This window comes from Drosophila kikkawai, chromosome 2L (genome assembly GCF_030179895.1).
Source record: "Drosophila kikkawai strain 14028-0561.14 chromosome 2L, DkikHiC1v2, whole genome shotgun sequence".
Classification (NCBI taxonomy): domain Eukaryota; kingdom Metazoa; phylum Arthropoda; class Insecta; order Diptera; family Drosophilidae; genus Drosophila; species Drosophila kikkawai.
Window position 1 is genome coordinate 2,371,233 of NC_091728.1, and position 18,318 is coordinate 2,389,550.

Consider the following 18,318-nt stretch of genomic DNA (forward strand, 5'->3'; position numbering starts at 1 on the left):
GAAATGACTGCTTCACTAAATAAAATAAAAATAACCTTCAAGAAGACTCAAAAAATATCAACATTTTTAATGGATATTTTTCATATTTGTTGACCATTTTTTGAACAAATTAAAGTTTAAAAATGACAAAACTTAGCCAAATGCAACTCAGAAAACTATTCGATCTAGTTTTATTAAGTTAATTATTATAATAATTTAACAAATACAAAATATATAATAAATAATAATAATATATAAAGCCAATAATAAATAAAATTACATTTTATATGGTAATTTTTGTTAAAACTAAAGCTTAAAAATATCATAACTTTGCCAAAAATTCATTAATTTTATTTCTGAAAGCTGTTCTGGGTTTGTTTTTATAATGTTAATAGATCTGCATCCAAAATTTAAAATTGTAGAAAATCAACATTTTTGGCCATTTTTGCAAATTTTAATGATGTAACCCCTTTCATTTTTTTGCAAAAATGGCTCAAAATTAAATTTCTTCCGAACAAAGCTAGAAAGAATCGCCTGTTAATGCTGATCAAGAATATATATGGTTTATAGGGTCGGAAATGACTGCTTCCCTAAATAAAATAAAAAAACACTTCAGGAAGACCTATGGAATTTAGGTTCGATTTGTATACAAATATAACAGAAATTTCTATGGCAGTTTTTATCATATGCAAAGATAAAGTCATTTGATCTAGCATAGCTTTTAAACTAAGATTATTTTAAATAATGTCTTAATCAATGATTATTTTTTTGTGGTGTATTATTTTTTATATTTACTATATACTTCTTCATACATAAGTCCATACATATTTTACGTAGACCTTCACGAGTGCCGTCCTCTTTATATATTTCTGTATATATATAAAGGCTCTTATCAATCCCAGCCTAAGCTCGATGCCTCTTCGAAAGTCTTTGAATATTTCGGGAATCAGTTCTTTAGAGACTTTCATCCATCGTGGTCTAACAATCTCCTAGTAAAAGGATGCACAAGTTCGGAATCTCCTTCTTTTGGGCACTAGCTGCCTGTATCCTGTGGCAAGGATCATTCGCAGAGGATCAGTCGGGGTACATTTGCCTGATTGAGAATCCAAAACAAAATCAGTGCGACAGCGTTTGTCTTACTGAACTGAGCCCACGGCTTAGCGAAATCGTCAAGGCCAAGAACCAAGGGAACACGAAAACCCGTGAATCTGACAACGAAATTAAATCGAAGCTGGAGACATTGGAGGTGAAAGGAGTGGAAGCTAAGCTGGAAAGGCAACTTCAGGTGCAAACCAAACTGGAGGGCCAACAAACCAAGATGGAGGCTAAACTAGAAGAAAGTCTGATGGTACTGACCAATTTGAAGGACTCCCAGGCTAAACTTGAAGGAAGCCTTCTTGCGGTGCAGAAAAATATTGAAAACCAACTTCAGCTTGTTGTAAATCAACTGCAGGCTGTGTCAAACAAGATAGATGCCAAGGTGGGAGTTCCGGCTTTAGTCACGATTGCAATACCATTTGGATTCGAGCGAATTGGTTCTAGGTATTTCCGAATAGTAGAAGAAGAAGATTCGAATTGGGAGACTGCTGAGAGAAGGTGTCGTGAGATGGGAGGTTACTTGGCCTCCTTTCGAAATAAAGAAGAATTTGACGCCATTTTAGATAAAATTAGAAAAGATAAGTGGTATTGGATAGGCATTAATGATCGTAAAAATGAGGGCCACTTCGTATCTGTGGCCTCAGACAAGCCCGCACAATTTTTTAAGTGGAGTACGGGTGAACCAAATGACGAAAATCATGAGCAGAACTGCGTCGTTTTGCATAATGGTAAAATGTATGACGCCTATTGTACTCATATTTTGCCTTTTATTTGCCAGGCAGACAATGAAACTTAGTAAAATTCGTATTCATATTTATACCCTTGCAGGGTGTTCTAATTTCAGTCAGAAGTTTGCAACGCAGTGAAGGAGACATTTCCTACCCTATATACTCTTGATCAGCATCAACAGTCGAGTCGATATATATAATTTATAGGTTCGAAAATGACTCTTTTACTGAGTTACAAACTTCTAACTAAAGTTGTAATACCCTGACTAAACATTAATACAATAAAGCGAAATAAACAAATCAGTAGTGAAGGTCACAAAGATAACACTGACAAATGTGCAAAAAATCTCTAAATAAATCTCTCTAAATACAAATGCTCTCTCGACAACAAGGTTTTGTTTTTTGATTTGCAAATAATCTTTGAGGAATATGAAAAACAGAGAAGCCTGTAGAGAGAGAGATTGTGTGTGTGGGCGTTGCTGTTCTGCTTTTATAGCCGGTTTTATCGGTTTAATCGGTTCTCAGTGACCCCCGAGCCGTGCATAGATTATAATCCGAGCATCACCATCTATAATTTGATTACTGAAATCGGATCGTCACATGCAAATTTATTGCATGAGCCAACCAACTAACGCTCTATTAACTTGATTAAATGCGACCTCTTAGCCGGTGACTTACCAGAGGCCATTCGAGTTGCAGTGCTGCACTTGGGGAAAATATTTGGTGGCAGTGTTAACTATCAAAAAATATAGCTTTTACCATTAAACTACCAATATTTTTATATCCGGAAACGTTATTCATATTTAGTTTTACTTTATTTCAAACTTCACCTAACAAAAGGGCTCTAAAAATAAGTTTAATATTTTCTTAAATTCTTTTTAGGCTTTTATTAATTTTTTAATAAAAACTACACCTAAACATTTAAATGGTAATCTCTATTTCAATATCAACTTTATTATTTTAAGCTGTTTTTCATCATCATGTGCTTATAACAAGTCCGTGGGCTGGCAGCAAACAGTCTTGGTCTGAGAGATCTCCCCAATGTCTGACAGATGTCTGACTTCTGTGTTGGCTTTCAGCTGCCAGCCAGTGGCTGTGATTCATGGCATTTCCCTGGCTGATCTTGGCCTCGAACAGCAATTGAACATTATGATGATATTAAGCCCGATGAGTGTGGGTGCCAATCGGCCGGAATGGTGATGTAAGAGCCTCCCTATATGGCAAGTCTAAAGCAGAACAGAACAGTGACGGTGCCTTATGGCGAATTGCATGCGAGGTCAGGACGTCGGCAGTTGAAAGTGGCAGGTGCTAGGGGAAGAAAACCCAAAGCAACGGCTTCATTGGCCCTGTTAACAGCCCAGGTTACGCCCCCAAAAAAACATTGTTGTAATTATTTACACACAGCCAGGCGAATTTTCACGGCCATCACAAGTGGCACGCTTCACCTTTCTTTTCGAGTTGGAGTTTGTTTTTGTTTGGGCTGCGAGTTTAGGTTTTTCCCTCTTTCCCCCATCCGTCATGCAATTGTCGGTCATAAGTCATTAAAAGTAATCGTTTTGTTGGCTAACATGCCCCACAAAATGGCCAACATATTTAGCACTTGGCATACTTCGTTTCGTTTCGTTTCGGGGCGCAACCTTGTTGACCAGGCCTATAATTTCTTTTTCTAGCCCCCCTCCCGAAATCCGTATTTAAATCAGAGCCGAGAGCCCACCCCATATCGATTACACTGGCAGATAGTTACCAGAGCGAGCTGGGCTCCTCCTGCTGATCCTGATACCAGCCGGCACCGGCTGTTTGAGCCTGTCGATGGGCCAACACTTTGTGGAAGTCGTGTCATAGCCTGCGTTGAGCTGTGAAAAGAAGGTCGTCGCCCAGGGCAGCAGGGCCTCGGGCGGAATAGGAATGTTGTTGAGGGGGGTCTCGCACATAAAAATATTTATTATACACAACGCTTGGTTAAATAGTTGGAATATATATTTCTGATAAGTCTTATGTTGGGTTTTTGGGGGAAAACTTGCAGGTTTGGAGAAAGCATTACATTTAAATACATATAAAATTCCTTCATAATTGGTATTCCCATGTCCATGAAAGAAAAATAATTCTTCTTTGCAGTAAACTGTTATTTTTTTTTTAATTTCAAATACGTGCACCAAGGCGTATACGTAATGTTTTCAGAATCTGCTAAAAATGGCTGAAATTTAAAAATGGCGTTAAAACGGATACTGAATTCAGCGTAAAACTATGCTATGCAAAAGCACTTCCGCCGGCTGCTAATTACCTGCAGAAAATTATAAAATATTGCATACTTTTGGGGATTTTGCAAATTTATAAGCTTGGAAACGTACAATTTGTTTGCGTTTGTTATTGCTGAAGGAAGACTTATGGCAGTTCAAATTCTTTACTAAAATTTGTTCGATTATTAATTAGAACAGTTTATAACAGTTTTACTTCAACTGTTCAACGCTGTCTTGCCTTAATCATCTGGCTATGTTGCATTATTGGGACACAAAGCCATTTCAATAGCATTAGAAATGCTCATCTGGCTATGTTGTATTATTTTAGTAATTAATTATACCAAAATATGATGTATACGTATTGGTGCAAAACCTAATTAAAATTTTAGAAAAAGGAACAAAAATATACCGATTTTTAAGTAGTTTTAAAACGTATAACAATATCTTTTCCTAAATATAGTTGAATATGTCAAATTCAGTATAGAATTTTAATTGATTTCGAAACCATAACTGTTTCAAAATATTATAATACCAAAAAGTTGTCAGACAGGACATGAAATGTTCAATTTATACCATTATAAATTAAACATTATAAGCCACGAATTGAGAGCGAGAGAGCGAGGAAAACATGAATGCTCAACCCTCCGTGCTAAATGGTAATTTCTCCTAAATTAGTTTAGGGCCTTGTTGGGGGGGGTTGCCCTGCCACTGCTGCCACAAGTGAGACACTGACGAAGCCTACCGCAAAGTTATTGCCGTTGTTTGTCTTTCACGCCAAAAGCTTGAAAAAGCCAACGAAAAGCAGGTAACAAAGAGGTGCCCAAAGAAACGAGCTACACTGCAATACAGCAGCGGCAGAGTGACAGCCGACACCGCCTTCCTTTAGGGGCTTTCCATGCATGTCGGTTAGCTTACACACCTGAGTCTATTAGCCACCTCACGGAATTGGCCCAGAAAATTCGAAACATTACCCAGACGATTGATTTTTGTGTCATCGACTGGCAGTTGGAGTAGGGCGGAATTTGGATTATTAGGTTACCCAAATTTGGAGGTTCAACTATAGACTTTTATATATACATACATCAGTCATTCACACGTGTAGATGTCAGCCTAGAGAGTTTATTTCATTTTACGGGGAAAATAATTACCTAACCTTGAATATCACGGCAGGATGATGAAGGTTCTGGCCTGGGATTTATTACTAAGATATCCACTGATGTTGACTTCTTTTTAGGACGGCCTTGGGAAGAACCAAAAGGAGCAGGTACCTTGTGCTCGGGTTCGAAACATAAGACCTTTAAGCATGGGCGGCAACGTGGAGCAGCGTCCCTGGACACCAACGGTTCGCATAGGCAAGATAGCAGCCGAGAGCACCAATCCTGGTCCAGCTATTGTTCAGCTGCCAACATTGATTGGTGAGTGTTAACCACATTCTTTCAGAGTTCCCTCTAAACTCCAGTTTGCAGGCAGCAAGGTGCCCGACTCCAAGAAGAAGGCAGCACCCTCCTACTCCTTTGGTCACAAGTTGGGCGGCAAATACGAGACCTTTGGTCCTGGTCCAGCCCAATACAATGTAACGGGTCTGCGGTCCAAGGGACGAGACTATCCCCGAGCGGCCACCCTCCAGAGTCGACCCAAGGAGCTGTCGCGTTTCTCCAATCCCGGCCCCGGGGAGTATGATGTGGTGCCGGCGGCCAAAGCGGTGATCGATGCCACGCCCAAGTACACCTTTGGCCAGAAACCGGCCAGCCTCAAGCAGTTCCAGATCCCAGGTGAGTGGGAGCTACTTCCCCCATATTCCCCTCTCCATCTCTGGTGGTGTTTGAATGGTGTTTTTGGACTTGGATTGGTTGGAGTTTTTGGATTTGAAGTTACGAGTTTTGGGCTTTCGGTGTTTGTTGCATGCGCGGATGGGGCAAGTGGAGAAGGTTCATCAATCATGGAGCATCCTTGTACATAGAAGCGACTCATTAACCCATCTGAAACCATGTGCCAGTTGTGTAACCTCATCTTCAGGCAGCGCGTAAGTTGCCTAGACCTCTTCTTTCATAATTATTTCCCTTCTTCAGACTTCTAACTCGGTAGCTTTTGTAGAAGTAACTGCTTGAGTAGATTTCTATTTCTATCTCTGTATCCTTGTCCGTATCCTTTGGATATCTTTTGTATGGATAGTAGTTATCACAAGAAAATGTATACTTAGTGTTTAGTTATTATTTTTATAGGGTTTACAAATTGAAAGGGATTATAAAAATAAATTAAAGTGAAGGATTATTTATATGAAGTTTTACTTTGTAGAGATTTTGGCAAATTTAGTAGATTTAGTTATATTATATTGTATATATTATCTTTATATCTTATCTTCATAACTTTATTTATGTTCTTTTTGTTCCATTTCCTTTGATTATTAGCTCTTACGACACTGTGTTTGTATATATAAACAAAAATATATATGTGTTCCCTAAGCGTTTCAGTAATTTGTTTTGTGTTTATGCTTTTGTTTGCGTTGATTCGATTTTAATTTGTGACGTTTTTCTCTTTCAAATGAATGAAACCAAAACTCAGGTCCCAACCATTATCGTGTGGTGCCTCTTGATGTGGTCAAGCGGCGAGCACCACGGTATTCCTTTCGCATTAAGGTTAACGTGTACATTGTTAACAATCCAGGTAACCCAACTAACTGTTGCGTTCCGGTGTTGGCCCTTTTCTTAGCCTCTGACTAACTTCTCAACACACCCATCACTAACTATCTATCTTCCGAATACCTCTCTGTATCTGTATCTGTATCTTATGCTCTTACTCTAGCTCACCCTTAGTCGTAGCTCACCTAGTCTTGTAGATCTCTAGTTTAGTAGTTCTCTCTAGTCTAAAACGGCCGTACCAACTTTTTATGTTTTATTAACACTAACAGCTCCGAATAGCTATTGCCCTGAAAAGGTCACGCAATCAAAAAAGAATGCGCCACGCTACACTTTCGGTAGACGAACTAAAATCCAACACGATCAGGGCACACCAGGTAATATTCCCCATATGATATCTCTCAACCCCCCCCAAACAAAGTAACTGTAATCGTATCTGTATTGAGGCACCAATCCATCTCAAGCGATCCCAATTGGACAGTATTTATCCATAGAGAATTGTTGCGCTTTTCCGTTCCTCCTTTCCTCGAGTCCTTAAAGGATAACCTAATGCCGATCTCTGTACCCTTCACAGCTCCTGGCGCCTATTGCCCCGAGAAGGTGAAGCTTAGCAAGACGCCGGAGTTTAGCTTTGGCATCAAGCATCACGAACAGCGGCCGGACTATACGCCAGGTAAGTCATACATATTTTTTTAAAAGTTGTTTAAGACTTTCTATGTAGTTTAAGGCACAAATAATAGTTGCTTTGTGATTTTTCTTGTATTATTTTGGCCACACCTTTTAGCGCCGGGCACCTACAAACCCGAACAGGTTGTTCTAGAACACATGCCCGCCTACAGCTTCGGCCTGAAAACCAAACACATTCAGGTCAGCGACACGCCAGGTGAGGGTCCTAACAGCTTTTGACTAGTTTCCTCATTTTCTAAACACTTTTTTGGTTATTTTTGATTATATTTGTTAGCACCCGGTGCTTACAGCCCAGAAAAATCACGGCTACACTCGACACCCGCTTACACAATTGCAGGAAAGGCCTCGCATGACGTTGTCGATTGCACACCAGGTGGGTAAAATCAAAGAAAAGATTGCACCTAGTTTAGAGCATTCACCTGATCTCACCCGTCTCTCACACAATCCATACCCACTATCTATTCCAGCTCCCGGCGCATACGAACCCGAAAAGTGCCTGCTGGGCAGGACTCCTGCTTTTAGCTTCGGCCATCGCGTGGAGCTCGTTAAGGCCAGCGACACCCCGGCACCGGGCACCTATCAGCCCGAGAAGGTGCGGCTGGATCATACGCCAGCCTTTACCCTGGCCGGCCGTCCCGAGACGAAGACCTCGAGCGAGACCCCTGCTCCCGGTTCGTATGCCCCGGAGAAGTACCGCTTTGACAACACGCCGGCCTTCACCTTCGGCGGTAAGCACGAGCAGCGGCTCGAGAGCTCCACTCCGGCACCGGGAGACTATCGTCCCGAACGAGTACGGCACGATCACAACCCCGCTTTCTCATTCGCCGGTCGCCACGAACTGCACAAGACAAGCGACACACCAGCTCCCGGGGCGTACGACACGGAGAAGGTGCGGCAGGACCACAATCCCGCCTTCTCGTTTGCCGGTCGCCATGATCACCAGAAGCCAGACATTACTCCTGCTCCTGGAGCTTACAGCCCCGAAAAGGTTAGGCAAGATCACAATCCTGCTTTCTCGATGGCGGGAAAGCACATGCAAAAGATCTCGAGTGACACACCAGCTCCCGGTGACTACTGTCCCGAGAAAGTGCGACTAGACCATACTCCCGCCTATTCATTTGGGGGCAAGAATGATCCAAAGGTGGAGAACAGTACCCCTGCTCCCGGAGATTATCACCCAGAAAAGGTTAGGCAAGACCATAATCCTGCCTTCTCATTTGCCGGTCGTCATGATCATTCTAAGCCAAGTGATACTCCTGCTCCTGGAGCTTACTCTCCTGAGAAAATCAGACAAGATCACAATCCTGCGTTCTCAATGGCTGGCAAGCACGATCCCAAAGTCTCCAATGATATACCTGCTCCCGGCGATTACTGCCCTGAGAAGGTTCGCTTGGATCACACCATTGCTTACACTTTTGGGGGAAAATATGATGCCAAGACAGAAAGCAATACACCTGCGCCCGGAGATTATCACCCAGAAAAGGTTAGGCAAGACCACAATCCCGCCTTCTCATTTGCCGGTCGTCATGATCATTCTAAGCCAAGTGATACTCCTGCTCCTGGAGCTTATTCCCCTGAGAAGGTCAGACAAGATCATAACCCCGCCTTTTCTATGGCAGGAAAACATATCGAGAAGATAGTAAATGGTACTCCAGCTCCTGGAGACTACTGTCCCGAGAGAGTCAGACAGGACCACAATCCCGCCTTCTCTTTCGCCAGTCGTCATGATCATTCTAAGCCAAGTGATACTCCTGCTCCTGGAGCATACTCTCCCGAAAAGGTCAGGCAGGATCACAATCCTGCATTCTCAATGGCTGGCAAGCACGATCCCAAGGTCTCTAACGACACTCCTGCGCCCGGCGACTACTGCCCTGAGAAGGTTCGCTTAGACCATACCATTGCTTACACTTTTGGGGGAAAATATGTTCCCAAGGTGGAAAATAATACACCTGCGCCCGGAGATTATCACCCAGAAAAGGTCAGACAAGACCATAATCCCGCCTTCTCATTTGCCGGTCGTCATGATCATTCTAAGCCAAGTGATACTCCTGCTCCTGGAGCTTATTCCCCTGAGAAGGTCAGACAAGATCATAACCCCGCCTTTTCTATGGCAGGAAAACATATCGAGAAGATAGTAAATGGTACTCCAGCTCCTGGAGACTACTGTCCCGAGAGAGTCAGACAGGACCACAATCCCGCCTTCTCTTTCGCCGGTCGTCATGATCATTCTAAACCAAGTGATACACCTGCTCCCGGAGCATATTCACCTGAAAAGGTCAGGCAGGATCACAATCCTGCGTTCTCAATGGCTGGCAAGCACGATCCCAAGGTCTCTAACGACACTCCTGCGCCCGGCGACTACTGCCCTGAGAAGGTTCGCTTAGACCATACCATTGCTTACACTTTTGGGGGAAAATATGTTCCCAAGGTGGAAAATAATACACCTGCGCCCGGAGATTATCACCCAGAAAAGGTCAGACAAGACCATAATCCCGCCTTCTCATTTGCCGGTCGTCATGATCATTCTAAGCCAAGTGATACTCCTGCTCCTGGAGCTTATTCCCCTGAGAAGGTCAGACAAGATCATAACCCCGCCTTTTCTATGGCAGGAAAACATATCGAGAAGATAGTAAATGGTACTCCAGCTCCTGGAGACTACTGTCCCGAGAGAGTCAGACAGGACCACAATCCCGCCTTCTCTTTCGCCAGTCGTCATGATCATTCTAAGCCAAGTGATACTCCTGCTCCTGGAGCATACTCTCCCGAAAAGGTCAGGCAGGATCACAATCCTGCATTCTCAATGGCTGGCAAGCACGATCCCAAGGTCTCTAACGACACTCCTGCGCCCGGCGACTACTGCCCTGAGAAGGTTCGCTTAGACCATACCATTGCTTACACTTTTGGGGGAAAATATGTTCCCAAGGTGGAAAATAATACACCTGCGCCCGGAGATTATCACCCAGAAAAGGTCAGACAAGACCATAATCCCGCCTTCTCATTTGCCGGTCGTCATGATCATTCTAAGCCAAGTGATACTCCTGCTCCTGGAGCTTATTCCCCTGAGAAGGTCAGACAAGATCATAACCCCGCCTTTTCTATGGCAGGAAAACATATCGAGAAGATAGTAAATGGTACTCCAGCTCCTGGAGACTACTGTCCCGAGAGAGTCAGACAGGACCACAATCCCGCCTTCTCTTTCGCCAGTCGTCATGATCATTCTAAGCCAAGTGATACTCCTGCTCCTGGAGCATACTCTCCCGAAAAGGTCAGGCAGGATCACAATCCTGCATTCTCAATGGCTGGAAAGCACGATCCCAAGGTCTCCAATGACACACCTGCTCCCGGCGACTATTGCCCCGAGAAGGTTCGCTTGGATCATACCATTGCTTACACTTTTGGCGGAAAATATGATCCCAAGGTGGAAAATAATAGCCCTGCCCCCGGAGATTATCACCCAGAAAAGGTTAGACAAGACCACAATCCCGCCTTCTCCTTCGCCGGTCGCCATGATCATTCTAAACCAAGTGATACTCCTGCTCCTGGAGCTTACTCTCCTGAAAAGGTCAGGCAGGATCACAATCCTGCATTCTCAATGGCTGGAAAGCACGATCCCAAGGTCTCTAACGACACTCCTGCACCTGGCGACTACTGCCCCGAGAAGGTTCGCTTGGATCACACCATTGCATACACTTTTGGCGGAAAATATGATACCAAAACAGAAAGCAATACACCTGCGCCCGGAGATTATCACCCAGAAAAGGTTAGACAGGACCACAATCCCGCCTTCTCTTTCGCCGGTCGTCATGATCATTCTAAGCCAAGTGATACTCCTGCTCCTGGAGCATACTCACCCGAAAAGGTCAGGCAGGATCACAATCCTGCATTCTCAATGGCAGGCAAGCACGATCCCAAGGTGTCCCATGACACTCCTGCGCCCGGCGACTACTGCCCCGAGAAGGTTCGCTTGGACCATACCATTGCTTACACTTTTGGCGGCAAGTACGACACCAAGGTTGAAAATAGTAATCCAGCTCCCGGAGATTACCACCCCGAGAAAGTCAGGCAAGATCACAATCCCGCCTTCTCCTTCGCTGGCCGCCACGACCCGCACAAGCCCAGCGAGACCCCCGCTCCAGGAGACTACTCGCCGGAAAAGGTGCAACTGGACCGAGCACCCGCTTTCAGCTTTGGTGGCAAGCACGACCCCAAGGCGGATCATCTCCATCCCGCGCCCTGCGACTACGCCCCCGAGAGAGTTCGTCTCGACCATACACCCGCATACACCATTGCAGGTCGTCCGGCCGCGGAGATCCTTAGCCAGACTCCGGCTCCGTGCGACTACCATCCGGAGCAGTGCCTGGTGGACCGCAGCACGCCAGCGTTTACCTTCGGCATGCGGCTGGGACGGGAGCAGGTCTCCGATACTCCAGGCAAGTTTTAGAGCGCTCTAAGCTATTCTAGGGAAGGGATATTCCTTATATAACCTCACGATTCAATGTTCACAATTGTAGCACCGTCCGCGTACGAGCCGGAAAAACACACTCTGCACTCCACGCCCGCCTACACCTTTGGCACCAAGTCGCAGTTGCGGGTGACCACCGATGCACCAGGTAAGGCTTGCCTCTCCCCTTTGGTAGTGCTGCATGTTGCATGTTGCCCGCTTTGTTTGTTTATTCCCGGCTCCCAGCCCCGGGTCACTATCATCCCGAGCAGTGCAGGCTGGACAGCTCGCCAGCGTATAGCTTTGGCCTGAAGACGGCACCGATTCCCTCGCTTCCAGGTAGGTGACGACCCCGCTTGCCTTGGTGCCGGGCCGGCTTAAGTGTTCTGTACGATTGTTGTCGTTTTTGTGTTTTTTGTGTTTTTGGACTATTCCATGTTTGGTTTGCACACATCCCTTGGTGTTATGGCCATGCCCTCATCCGAATCTCTGTAAATACTCACCACCCCCCGACTCACTAGAACCCAAAGGCGCGTACATCGAAGATCGCATTGTCCAGAGACGCGAACGCCGCCTGGCCAGTCCCGGTAAGAGATCACAAGTCACGCATTCCCATCATCTACTCTTAGATTTTATGCCTCAAAGCGTTTCAAATGTGGTTAGTTCAGGGTCTTGTAGAGATTATAAGGAAATTAAGACTAAATAGCATTTGCGTTCGGCTGTAAAACCTTCAGTTGATTGTGAGATTCGCCATGAAGCTACTGGAGTTACTGTTCCTCGTCCTCTACTACCATATCGTGCAGGGTTTAGCCAGACGCAGTAAGAGCTAGTTCATCATCTGGCCTCAGATTCACTCCTCCTCCTGATTCCCTTCCTCTTTGTGTAGGACCGAATCACGGCTGCTTGATCCGGAATAAGTACAAGCATGAGTTGTCCTGCCACTCGCCACGCCGTGTCTTTTACGTCTTCCACCGCAGCATCTTCGACTGCGTCCAGGTGATGAGGCGCCTTTGCAGACCCTTCTCTGATTGAAATCCCTGAAATCTCTCTGATTTTCCCTCAAGGTGATCAGCAACTGCCCGAGGATGTACCCTTGGAACGAATATGAATCGCTGCAGGATTGCCGCGACGACTGCGCGTACCACATGCAAATTCCGACACCTACGCCGGCTCAAGGAAAAGAAGCGGCAGGTGGCCAAAATAAGGAAGGGGCGGAAGCTACTGCCGCTGCAGGCGCCGCAGAAGCTCCTGCTGTGGCAGGCGGTGAAGAAGCTCCTCCTGCGGCAGGCGCTGAAGGAGGTGAAGCCGCGGAAGCCGAGGCACCTGCTGCTAAATAAACGTGGCCTGGATTAAACAGTAAATGGTGGCTGAGTAAATGGAAGGACTTGTTGTACTTTCTTTTATTTGGACACCTCATGCTTTTTATTCTTAAAATTTTAATTAACCAAATTTGTGGGAATTAAACGCGCATATCTATGATTTTTAATGGTGGAGTTTTTATTAAACAAATATTCGAAAATATTAGCCAATATTAGATAATTTTAGAAAATTACATTATATTATATTATCAGAGATTCCCGAAAAACCTATTTTTCAATTCCCTAAAGGCTTTTCGACGAGTTTGCGACGAAACTTCAAGTTAAACAGAACCCAAACTGGACATCTTCCCATTATAAATCTCTTTAACCTAGTTTCTGATCCATTTGAAACGCTTACTGTGCTTAATTTGCTTTGTTTATATTTTGTTCTGCAATGCATTGTCAATTATTTTCGCCTATATTTGCCTTTCTCTTCATATAATTTATTCTACAAAAAAATCCCCACTTAGTACGCAACAATGCTGAATGCACGACCACCACAACCACCACAACGACCAAGAAAACCTTTATCAATGGTGTAGAGCAGCCGGAGCTGCAGCAAACACACAGCTCCACCTCCAAGCAGGTGAATGGCACCCACAAGGAGCCACTGCCCGCACCTGCACTGAGCAATGGCAATCACTCCCAGGCCGTTAGCACCACCACCACCACCTCCACACGAGTACAGCAGGTTTCCCACGGCCAACAGGAGAGTGCCAACCTTAAGGTGATGGCCAGCGGTAAGTCGGATGCGAGTGCCACCAAGGCGGCGGCGGTCAGTCACCAGAGAATAGTCCAGCCGGATGGCGCCATCGTGACCAGTGGCCAGTCCACCAAAATGCGGACAGTCAAGTATGCTGTGGAGGCAAGCAGCGTGCAGGAGAAGATCATCAGGTAACCCTAAGATTTATTTAAATTTATTTAATTAAAAGCCTTTAACCTCATTGAGCCTCCTGGTACTTCCTTGTCCCCTGTATCCCTTTTTTTTTGCAGGCAAACTTCATTTCAAGCCAAACCGAAAACCGAAACTAACCCGAATCATACTCAAACACCAAGCCCCAGAGATCAGCCCTTGAACTAACCATTTTCCTAACCAGAAAATATAAAAATAAATACTTTATATAAAGATATTAACCCTTTCCATCTCCCAAACACACAGCTCCTAACGTCTACAAGATACCCACCGTCATGGGCAGCAGCAAGGAGGGCAAGATCCGCTCGGCTCCGGCCTACACGATCACGGGACGCGAGAAGCCGCCTCTGATTCCGGTCATGATCTTCCCCGGACCCGGCTACTACGATGGCGAATACACTGCGGTGAAGCCCAAGCCGCCGGTCTACTCGATGCGCGGCAAGTACAAGATGGGCAGCGAGGATGCCAAGCCCGGACCCGGTGCCCATTGTCCGGAGAAGGTGAGGGTGTTGTGTCTAATCTTTTATTTTTTATAATTAAATGGAAAAACTATATAAATATTTTTTAGAATTTTAAGTTATTTTTATACCCTTGCAGGGTATTATAATTTCAGTCAAAAGTTTGCAACGCAGTGAAGGAGACGTTTCCGACCCTATAAAGTATATATATTCTTGATCAGCATCAACAGGGGAATCTTTCTAGATATGTCAGGAAGATCTCGATTTTTTTGCCATTTTTGCAAAATTTTATAAGGGGTTACATCATTAAAATTTGCAAAAATGGCCTAACATTTTGATTTCTTAAAATTTTAAATTTGGTATGCAGTTTTTTTAAATGAATAAAAACTAACACAAAACTGCTTTCCGAATCGAAATTAATGCATTTTTGGCTTAGTTATGATATATTTTAATTGTTACCTGCAAGGGTATACAAACTTTAGCTGGCAAAAGATAGCTTTCTTTCTTGTTTTTTTTTATAACCAACTAAACCTCCGCCCACAGTACTGGGAGCAGCGTTCACCCCCAGCCTTGTCCATGGGCATCCGGCACTCGCCTTACTGTCGTGCAGACAGGATTCACACTGTTTCCCCGACCTGCAATCGAATCCTATGGGAGAACCGGCCAGATCGGGCCTTCGGCAATTTCTGAAATTTATATATCCAGCAAATTTAGAGATTAAATTTAATTGTTCATAGTCAAAACTCGAGGTTTAACTCAGTGTTTTATATGATTTTTGACTCCAGATAAACCTCTCACATGTGCCCGCCTACAGCTTTGGGATCAAGCACTCGCAGTACTTGGGACGCCTGAACGAGAAGAACGCCGAGTTTGACTATAGCTTCTCGGGAATCTGCTGAAGATGTGGCCGGAGATGAAGGAGTAGCCCTGCAAACTCTGCCCTAGACGTTGGATGGTCTTCGATAACCTTGAATATGAACCGCTTCCTTACCTTAACTACACTACCTTTGCTAACCTCTAAGTTTTTACTGTTTCTGAAACCTATTTGTAAGCCAGAAAAGTGTGTTGTGGAATGTTACAAATTGTATACACGAAATATATAAAGAGAATATTACTAATAGAAGAGGGGTTGGTTTTTTTCTAATCTTTGTTTTAGTTGTAGTTATTTTAGGATAAAAGTTTCCTTTTCTTGTCGAAGAGCCTTTCAAATGTTGTTATAAAGAAATTAAGACTAAGTAGCATTACCTCTCGGCTGTAAAACCTTCAGTTGATCCCGGGATTCGCCATGAAGCCACTGAAGTTACTGTGGTTCGTTCTCCTCTTCTACCACATCGCGCATGGATAATTGTTTTGGTTATAGTTTTCTTAAAATATTTTAAATTTCGGCAGTAGATCGTGTTGAATCGAACAAATCGATCACATTGAAGCAGTATGATCTGAGTTCGATCGAACCCCATCACTTGCAAAGGCATCCATAAGTTGGTCAAGCTTAGTGCACTGCTTTCGGGTATTGCTACCTTTTTGTATTTAATTTTCAATTAAATAATAAGTAACTATGGCACTGATGTGTGAACCCATTTCACTTTACAAGTGCCGTCAGTTTAGGGTGTTGTGGAGACTATTAAGACTATATTAAGACTAGGTTTTTAGCTGGGCAAGCCTTTAGTTGATCGCGAGATTCGCCATGAAGCTGTTGCTGTGGCTCGCCCTCTATTGCACTCTCGGGCAGGGATTCATCAAACGTGGTAAGAGCTAGTTACACCATTAAGGATGTGGCTACGGATTAACTCCTGCTTCTGCTCCTTCTGCCCTCCCCGTCCAGTGCGGGACGACAACTGTTTGATCCACCACTTTTACCCGCATGAGAGTGCCTGTCATTCCCCTCGCCGTTACTTTTATACCTTTCACCGCATCATATCCGACTGCGTCCAGGTGATGAGTCGCGCTTGCTGTTCCTTCTCTGACCAATATCCCTGAAAGCTCTCTGCCTCTCTCTCTCTCTGGGTTTCAAGGTGACCACCAACTGCTCCAGGATGTACAATACGAACGAATATTATTCGCTGAAAGAATGCCGCGACGACTGCTGGTACTTCATGAATAAGGATATTCCTCCCGAGCCCACAACTGAGAAGCCAATCCCGGTGGCAGCAGCAAATGATAAGACGACAGACGATAAGAAGGCAGCAGAGGGGGATAAGGATAAGAAGCCTTGAGGCGGTAAGGAAAATCCTGCCTGTATCGAGGAAGGCGCTTGAACTATATATATTCAATTAATAACCAAACTTATGGGAATTAAAGGCAAAAGTATATTAAATTATAAAAATAAAACCCTTAGCTCATTTACATTCGGTATTTTTTGTTTATTTTTTCTGTAAGTGCGCACCAGTTACCAGTTTTTGAATTGCATTCGTATTTACAAGCTAAGTGAATTTGCAAGACTCATAATATAAACATAAGGACCTCCTTCCCAGCTCCTGTTGATGGTACCAAGCTCCGCTCTCAGTTCTTGGTGAGCTCGATCTCGGCATGGAAGCAGGACTTGCCCTGGAAAATTTAAACAGGAATAATAGATAAATATAATAAAATAATTTTTAAAAACTACACACAGTGTCATGTTTGATCTCCGAATCGATGATGAGGTGGCCACGGGCCATGCCCAACATGGCCTTGTACTTGGTGAGGTCCACCTTGTGATCATTGGCGCAGACCTTCTCCTCGCCCACGGGACAGGAAGAGGGAGCTCCAAAGAGTTTCAGCAAGTCCTTGCCCTCGGAGGAGGCCTGATCAATGGCGGCGCACAGATCCATCTTGCCCTCTTTCATCACAATGCCATCCTTCTGGACCTTGAACTTGGCCACCGCCGTGCCGAAGGGCTTGTTGATAATGCAGCCCGAGGGCACCAGCTCGCATTTTTTGTTTAGCTTGAGGCTGAAATCACTGCCCACGGTCATGATGGCATCCTCGCCGGCACAATTCTCCATCTTTACCAGCTTGGCCTTGTAGCCGTTCTAGAAAAAGCATTGATTATATAATAATTATAAATTATTTTTTGGGAAACAAAATCACAACTTACACAGGCCAAGGCAGCCTCGAAGGCCACACAGCTGACAAGGAAAAAGCAGATCTCACGCAGCATTTCGTTCGGGGTGCTCCAGATGACTTTTGGTGGCACTCCTCGATGGTTCTGGCCGTATTTATATTGAAAATCTCGGTGTAACCCCGTTTTCCGTTTTTCGGGAATCGCAATTATTTGCGCATTAACCGGTACTTGACTGCTCCGATCGCTGATCGTTCGGCTCAATTGATTGCCGGTCGCCAACTGGGCAGACGGTCATCCATTAGAGCCACCTAAAATGGAGCAAACGCCGGAATTTCGAGACCCGCTCAAGCGTTTTTAATTGCCTTTGGACATGGCAATTTCTGTGTTTTTGAATGGAGTTTGATCTCGCTTTTGATCCATCGAAATTTGTGTGTTGTTTGCACCCGAAACTATTTTTAAGCCGAAGCTCAATTGTCATCGTTCGTCCTTTAAAGATCTGTTCACTGTAATTGATAAGCTTGGCCATCGCTCTTGTTAGTTGTCAACTGCATCGGATTCGTTATGATTTCTATGCATTTTAATTAGTTTAATTAAATAAACAATTATATTAAGGGATAAGGAAGAGGGTTATTTGATTAAGTTGTTTTTCTCTATAAGGAAAGATACTATAAAATAGGAATAATATATTTATTTAATGGGTGGGAAAAACTGAATTGGGAGAACTAAATAAAGTTCGCTTCCCT

At 44.2% G+C, this 18,318-nt stretch overlaps 6 protein-coding genes across 8 annotated transcripts; 5 read left to right on the top strand and 1 right to left on the bottom strand.

Annotated features, from left to right (window-relative positions):
* The first annotated feature begins 979 nt into the window (after nt 1-979).
* On the top strand, nt 980-1,943 carry LOC108079531 (accessory gland protein Acp29AB-like). Its single transcript, XM_070283525.1, has 2 exons — nt 980-1,805; nt 1,906-1,943. Exons 1-2 carry the CDS (start codon nt 980-982, stop codon nt 1,941-1,943), a joined length of 864 nt encoding a protein of 287 aa, XP_070139626.1.
* A 3,080-nt stretch (nt 1,944-5,023) lies between these two features.
* Nucleotides 5,024-14,466, top strand: LOC108079668 (uncharacterized). 2 transcript variants are annotated; one of them, XM_070283552.1, is made up of 14 exons: nt 5,024-5,222; nt 5,277-5,457; nt 5,509-5,814; nt 6,605-6,706; nt 6,951-7,055; nt 7,253-7,351; nt 7,463-7,561; nt 7,640-7,738; nt 7,833-11,795; nt 11,877-11,975; nt 12,053-12,145; nt 12,328-12,393; nt 13,635-14,058; nt 14,158-14,314. In XM_070283552.1, the coding sequence occupies exons 1-14, from the start codon at nt 5,214-5,216 to the stop codon at nt 14,243-14,245; spliced, it is 5,733 nt and encodes a 1,910-aa protein (XP_070139653.1). In that variant the 5' UTR covers nt 5,024-5,213; the 3' UTR covers nt 14,246-14,314. The 2 variants fall into 2 exon arrangements, with proteins under 2 accessions (XP_070139653.1, XP_070139648.1); XM_070283547.1 differs by lacking the exons at nt 5,024-5,222; nt 5,277-5,457; nt 5,509-5,814; ... (1 more) ...; nt 6,951-7,055; nt 14,158-14,314 and adding exons at nt 5,874-6,065; nt 14,324-14,466.
* On the top strand, nt 12,482-13,292 carry LOC108079667 (uncharacterized). Its single transcript, XM_017174064.2, has 3 exons — nt 12,482-12,625; nt 12,693-12,802; nt 12,871-13,292. Exons 1-3 carry the CDS (start codon nt 12,559-12,561, stop codon nt 13,141-13,143), a joined length of 450 nt encoding a protein of 149 aa, XP_017029553.1. The 5' UTR covers nt 12,482-12,558; the 3' UTR covers nt 13,144-13,292.
* LOC108079530 (ciliary microtubule associated protein 1A-like) lies at nt 14,353-15,434 on the top strand. The gene is made up of 2 exons (XM_017173866.1): nt 14,353-14,577; nt 15,321-15,434. Exons 1-2 carry the CDS (start codon nt 14,353-14,355, stop codon nt 15,432-15,434), a joined length of 339 nt encoding a protein of 112 aa, XP_017029355.1.
* A 715-nt stretch (nt 15,435-16,149) lies between these two features.
* On the top strand, nt 16,150-17,023 carry LOC108079577 (uncharacterized). 2 transcript variants are annotated; one of them, XM_070283273.1, is made up of 4 exons: nt 16,150-16,280; nt 16,358-16,467; nt 16,548-16,752; nt 17,007-17,023. In XM_070283273.1, exons 1-3 carry the CDS (start codon nt 16,220-16,222, stop codon nt 16,746-16,748), a joined length of 372 nt encoding a protein of 123 aa, XP_070139374.1. In that variant the 5' UTR covers nt 16,150-16,219; the 3' UTR covers nt 16,749-16,752; nt 17,007-17,023. The 2 variants fall into 2 exon arrangements, with proteins under 2 accessions (XP_070139374.1, XP_017029411.1); XM_017173922.3 differs by lacking the exon at nt 17,007-17,023 and having other exon boundaries at nt 16,548-16,880.
* On the bottom strand, nt 16,875-17,840 carry LOC108079576 (uncharacterized). Its single transcript, XM_017173920.3, has 3 exons — nt 17,609-17,840; nt 17,142-17,543; nt 16,875-17,079 (listed from the first exon to the last, which is right to left on the bottom strand). Exons 1-3 carry the CDS (start codon nt 17,669-17,671, stop codon nt 17,035-17,037), a joined length of 510 nt encoding a protein of 169 aa, XP_017029409.1. The 5' UTR covers nt 17,672-17,840; the 3' UTR covers nt 16,875-17,034.
* Nucleotides 17,841-18,318: the final 478 nt, after the last annotated feature.

What these genes read in the sequence shown, in the direction of transcription:
- LOC108079531 (XM_070283525.1), top strand. Translation starts at nt 980, where the DNA reads ATGCACAAGTTCGGAATCTCCTTCTTTTGGGCACTAGCTGCCTGTATC. An exon ending in CTGCGTCGTTTTGCATAATG is followed by an intron (nt 1,806 to 1,905) that starts GTAAAATGTATG and finishes ATACCCTTGCAG; the next exon opens with GGTGTTCTAATTTCAGTCAG.
- LOC108079668 (XM_070283552.1), top strand. An exon ending in GCAGGTCTCCGATACTCCAG is followed by an intron (nt 11,796 to 11,876) that starts GCAAGTTTTAGA and finishes TCACAATTGTAG; the next exon opens with CACCGTCCGCGTACGAGCCG. An exon ending in GTGCAGGAGAAGATCATCAG is followed by an intron (nt 14,059 to 14,157) that starts GTAACCCTAAGA and finishes TTTTTTTTGCAG; the next exon opens with GCAAACTTCATTTCAAGCCA.
- LOC108079667 (XM_017174064.2), top strand. Translation starts at nt 12,559, where the DNA reads ATGAAGCTACTGGAGTTACTGTTCCTCGTCCTCTACTACCATATCGTG. An exon ending in GCAGGGTTTAGCCAGACGCA is followed by an intron (nt 12,626 to 12,692) that starts GTAAGAGCTAGT and finishes CTCTTTGTGTAG; the next exon opens with GACCGAATCACGGCTGCTTG. An exon ending in GCATCTTCGACTGCGTCCAG is followed by an intron (nt 12,803 to 12,870) that starts GTGATGAGGCGC and finishes TTTTCCCTCAAG; the next exon opens with GTGATCAGCAACTGCCCGAG.
- LOC108079530 (XM_017173866.1), top strand. Translation starts at nt 14,353, where the DNA reads ATGGGCAGCAGCAAGGAGGGCAAGATCCGCTCGGCTCCGGCCTACACG. An exon ending in GTGCCCATTGTCCGGAGAAG is followed by an intron (nt 14,578 to 15,320) that starts GTGAGGGTGTTG and finishes TTTTGACTCCAG; the next exon opens with ATAAACCTCTCACATGTGCC.
- LOC108079577 (XM_070283273.1), top strand. Translation starts at nt 16,220, where the DNA reads ATGAAGCTGTTGCTGTGGCTCGCCCTCTATTGCACTCTCGGGCAGGGA. An exon ending in GCAGGGATTCATCAAACGTG is followed by an intron (nt 16,281 to 16,357) that starts GTAAGAGCTAGT and finishes CTCCCCGTCCAG; the next exon opens with TGCGGGACGACAACTGTTTG. An exon ending in TCATATCCGACTGCGTCCAG is followed by an intron (nt 16,468 to 16,547) that starts GTGATGAGTCGC and finishes CTGGGTTTCAAG; the next exon opens with GTGACCACCAACTGCTCCAG.
- LOC108079576 (XM_017173920.3), bottom strand. Translation starts at nt 17,671, where the DNA reads ATGCTGCGTGAGATCTGCTTTTTCCTTGTCAGCTGTGTGGCCTTCGAG. An exon ending in TCGAGGCTGCCTTGGCCTGT is followed by an intron (nt 17,544 to 17,608) that starts GTAAGTTGTGAT and finishes TGCTTTTTCTAG; the next exon opens with AACGGCTACAAGGCCAAGCT. An exon ending in CGGAGATCAAACATGACACT is followed by an intron (nt 17,080 to 17,141) that starts GTGTGTAGTTTT and finishes TAAATTTTCCAG; the next exon opens with GGCAAGTCCTGCTTCCATGC.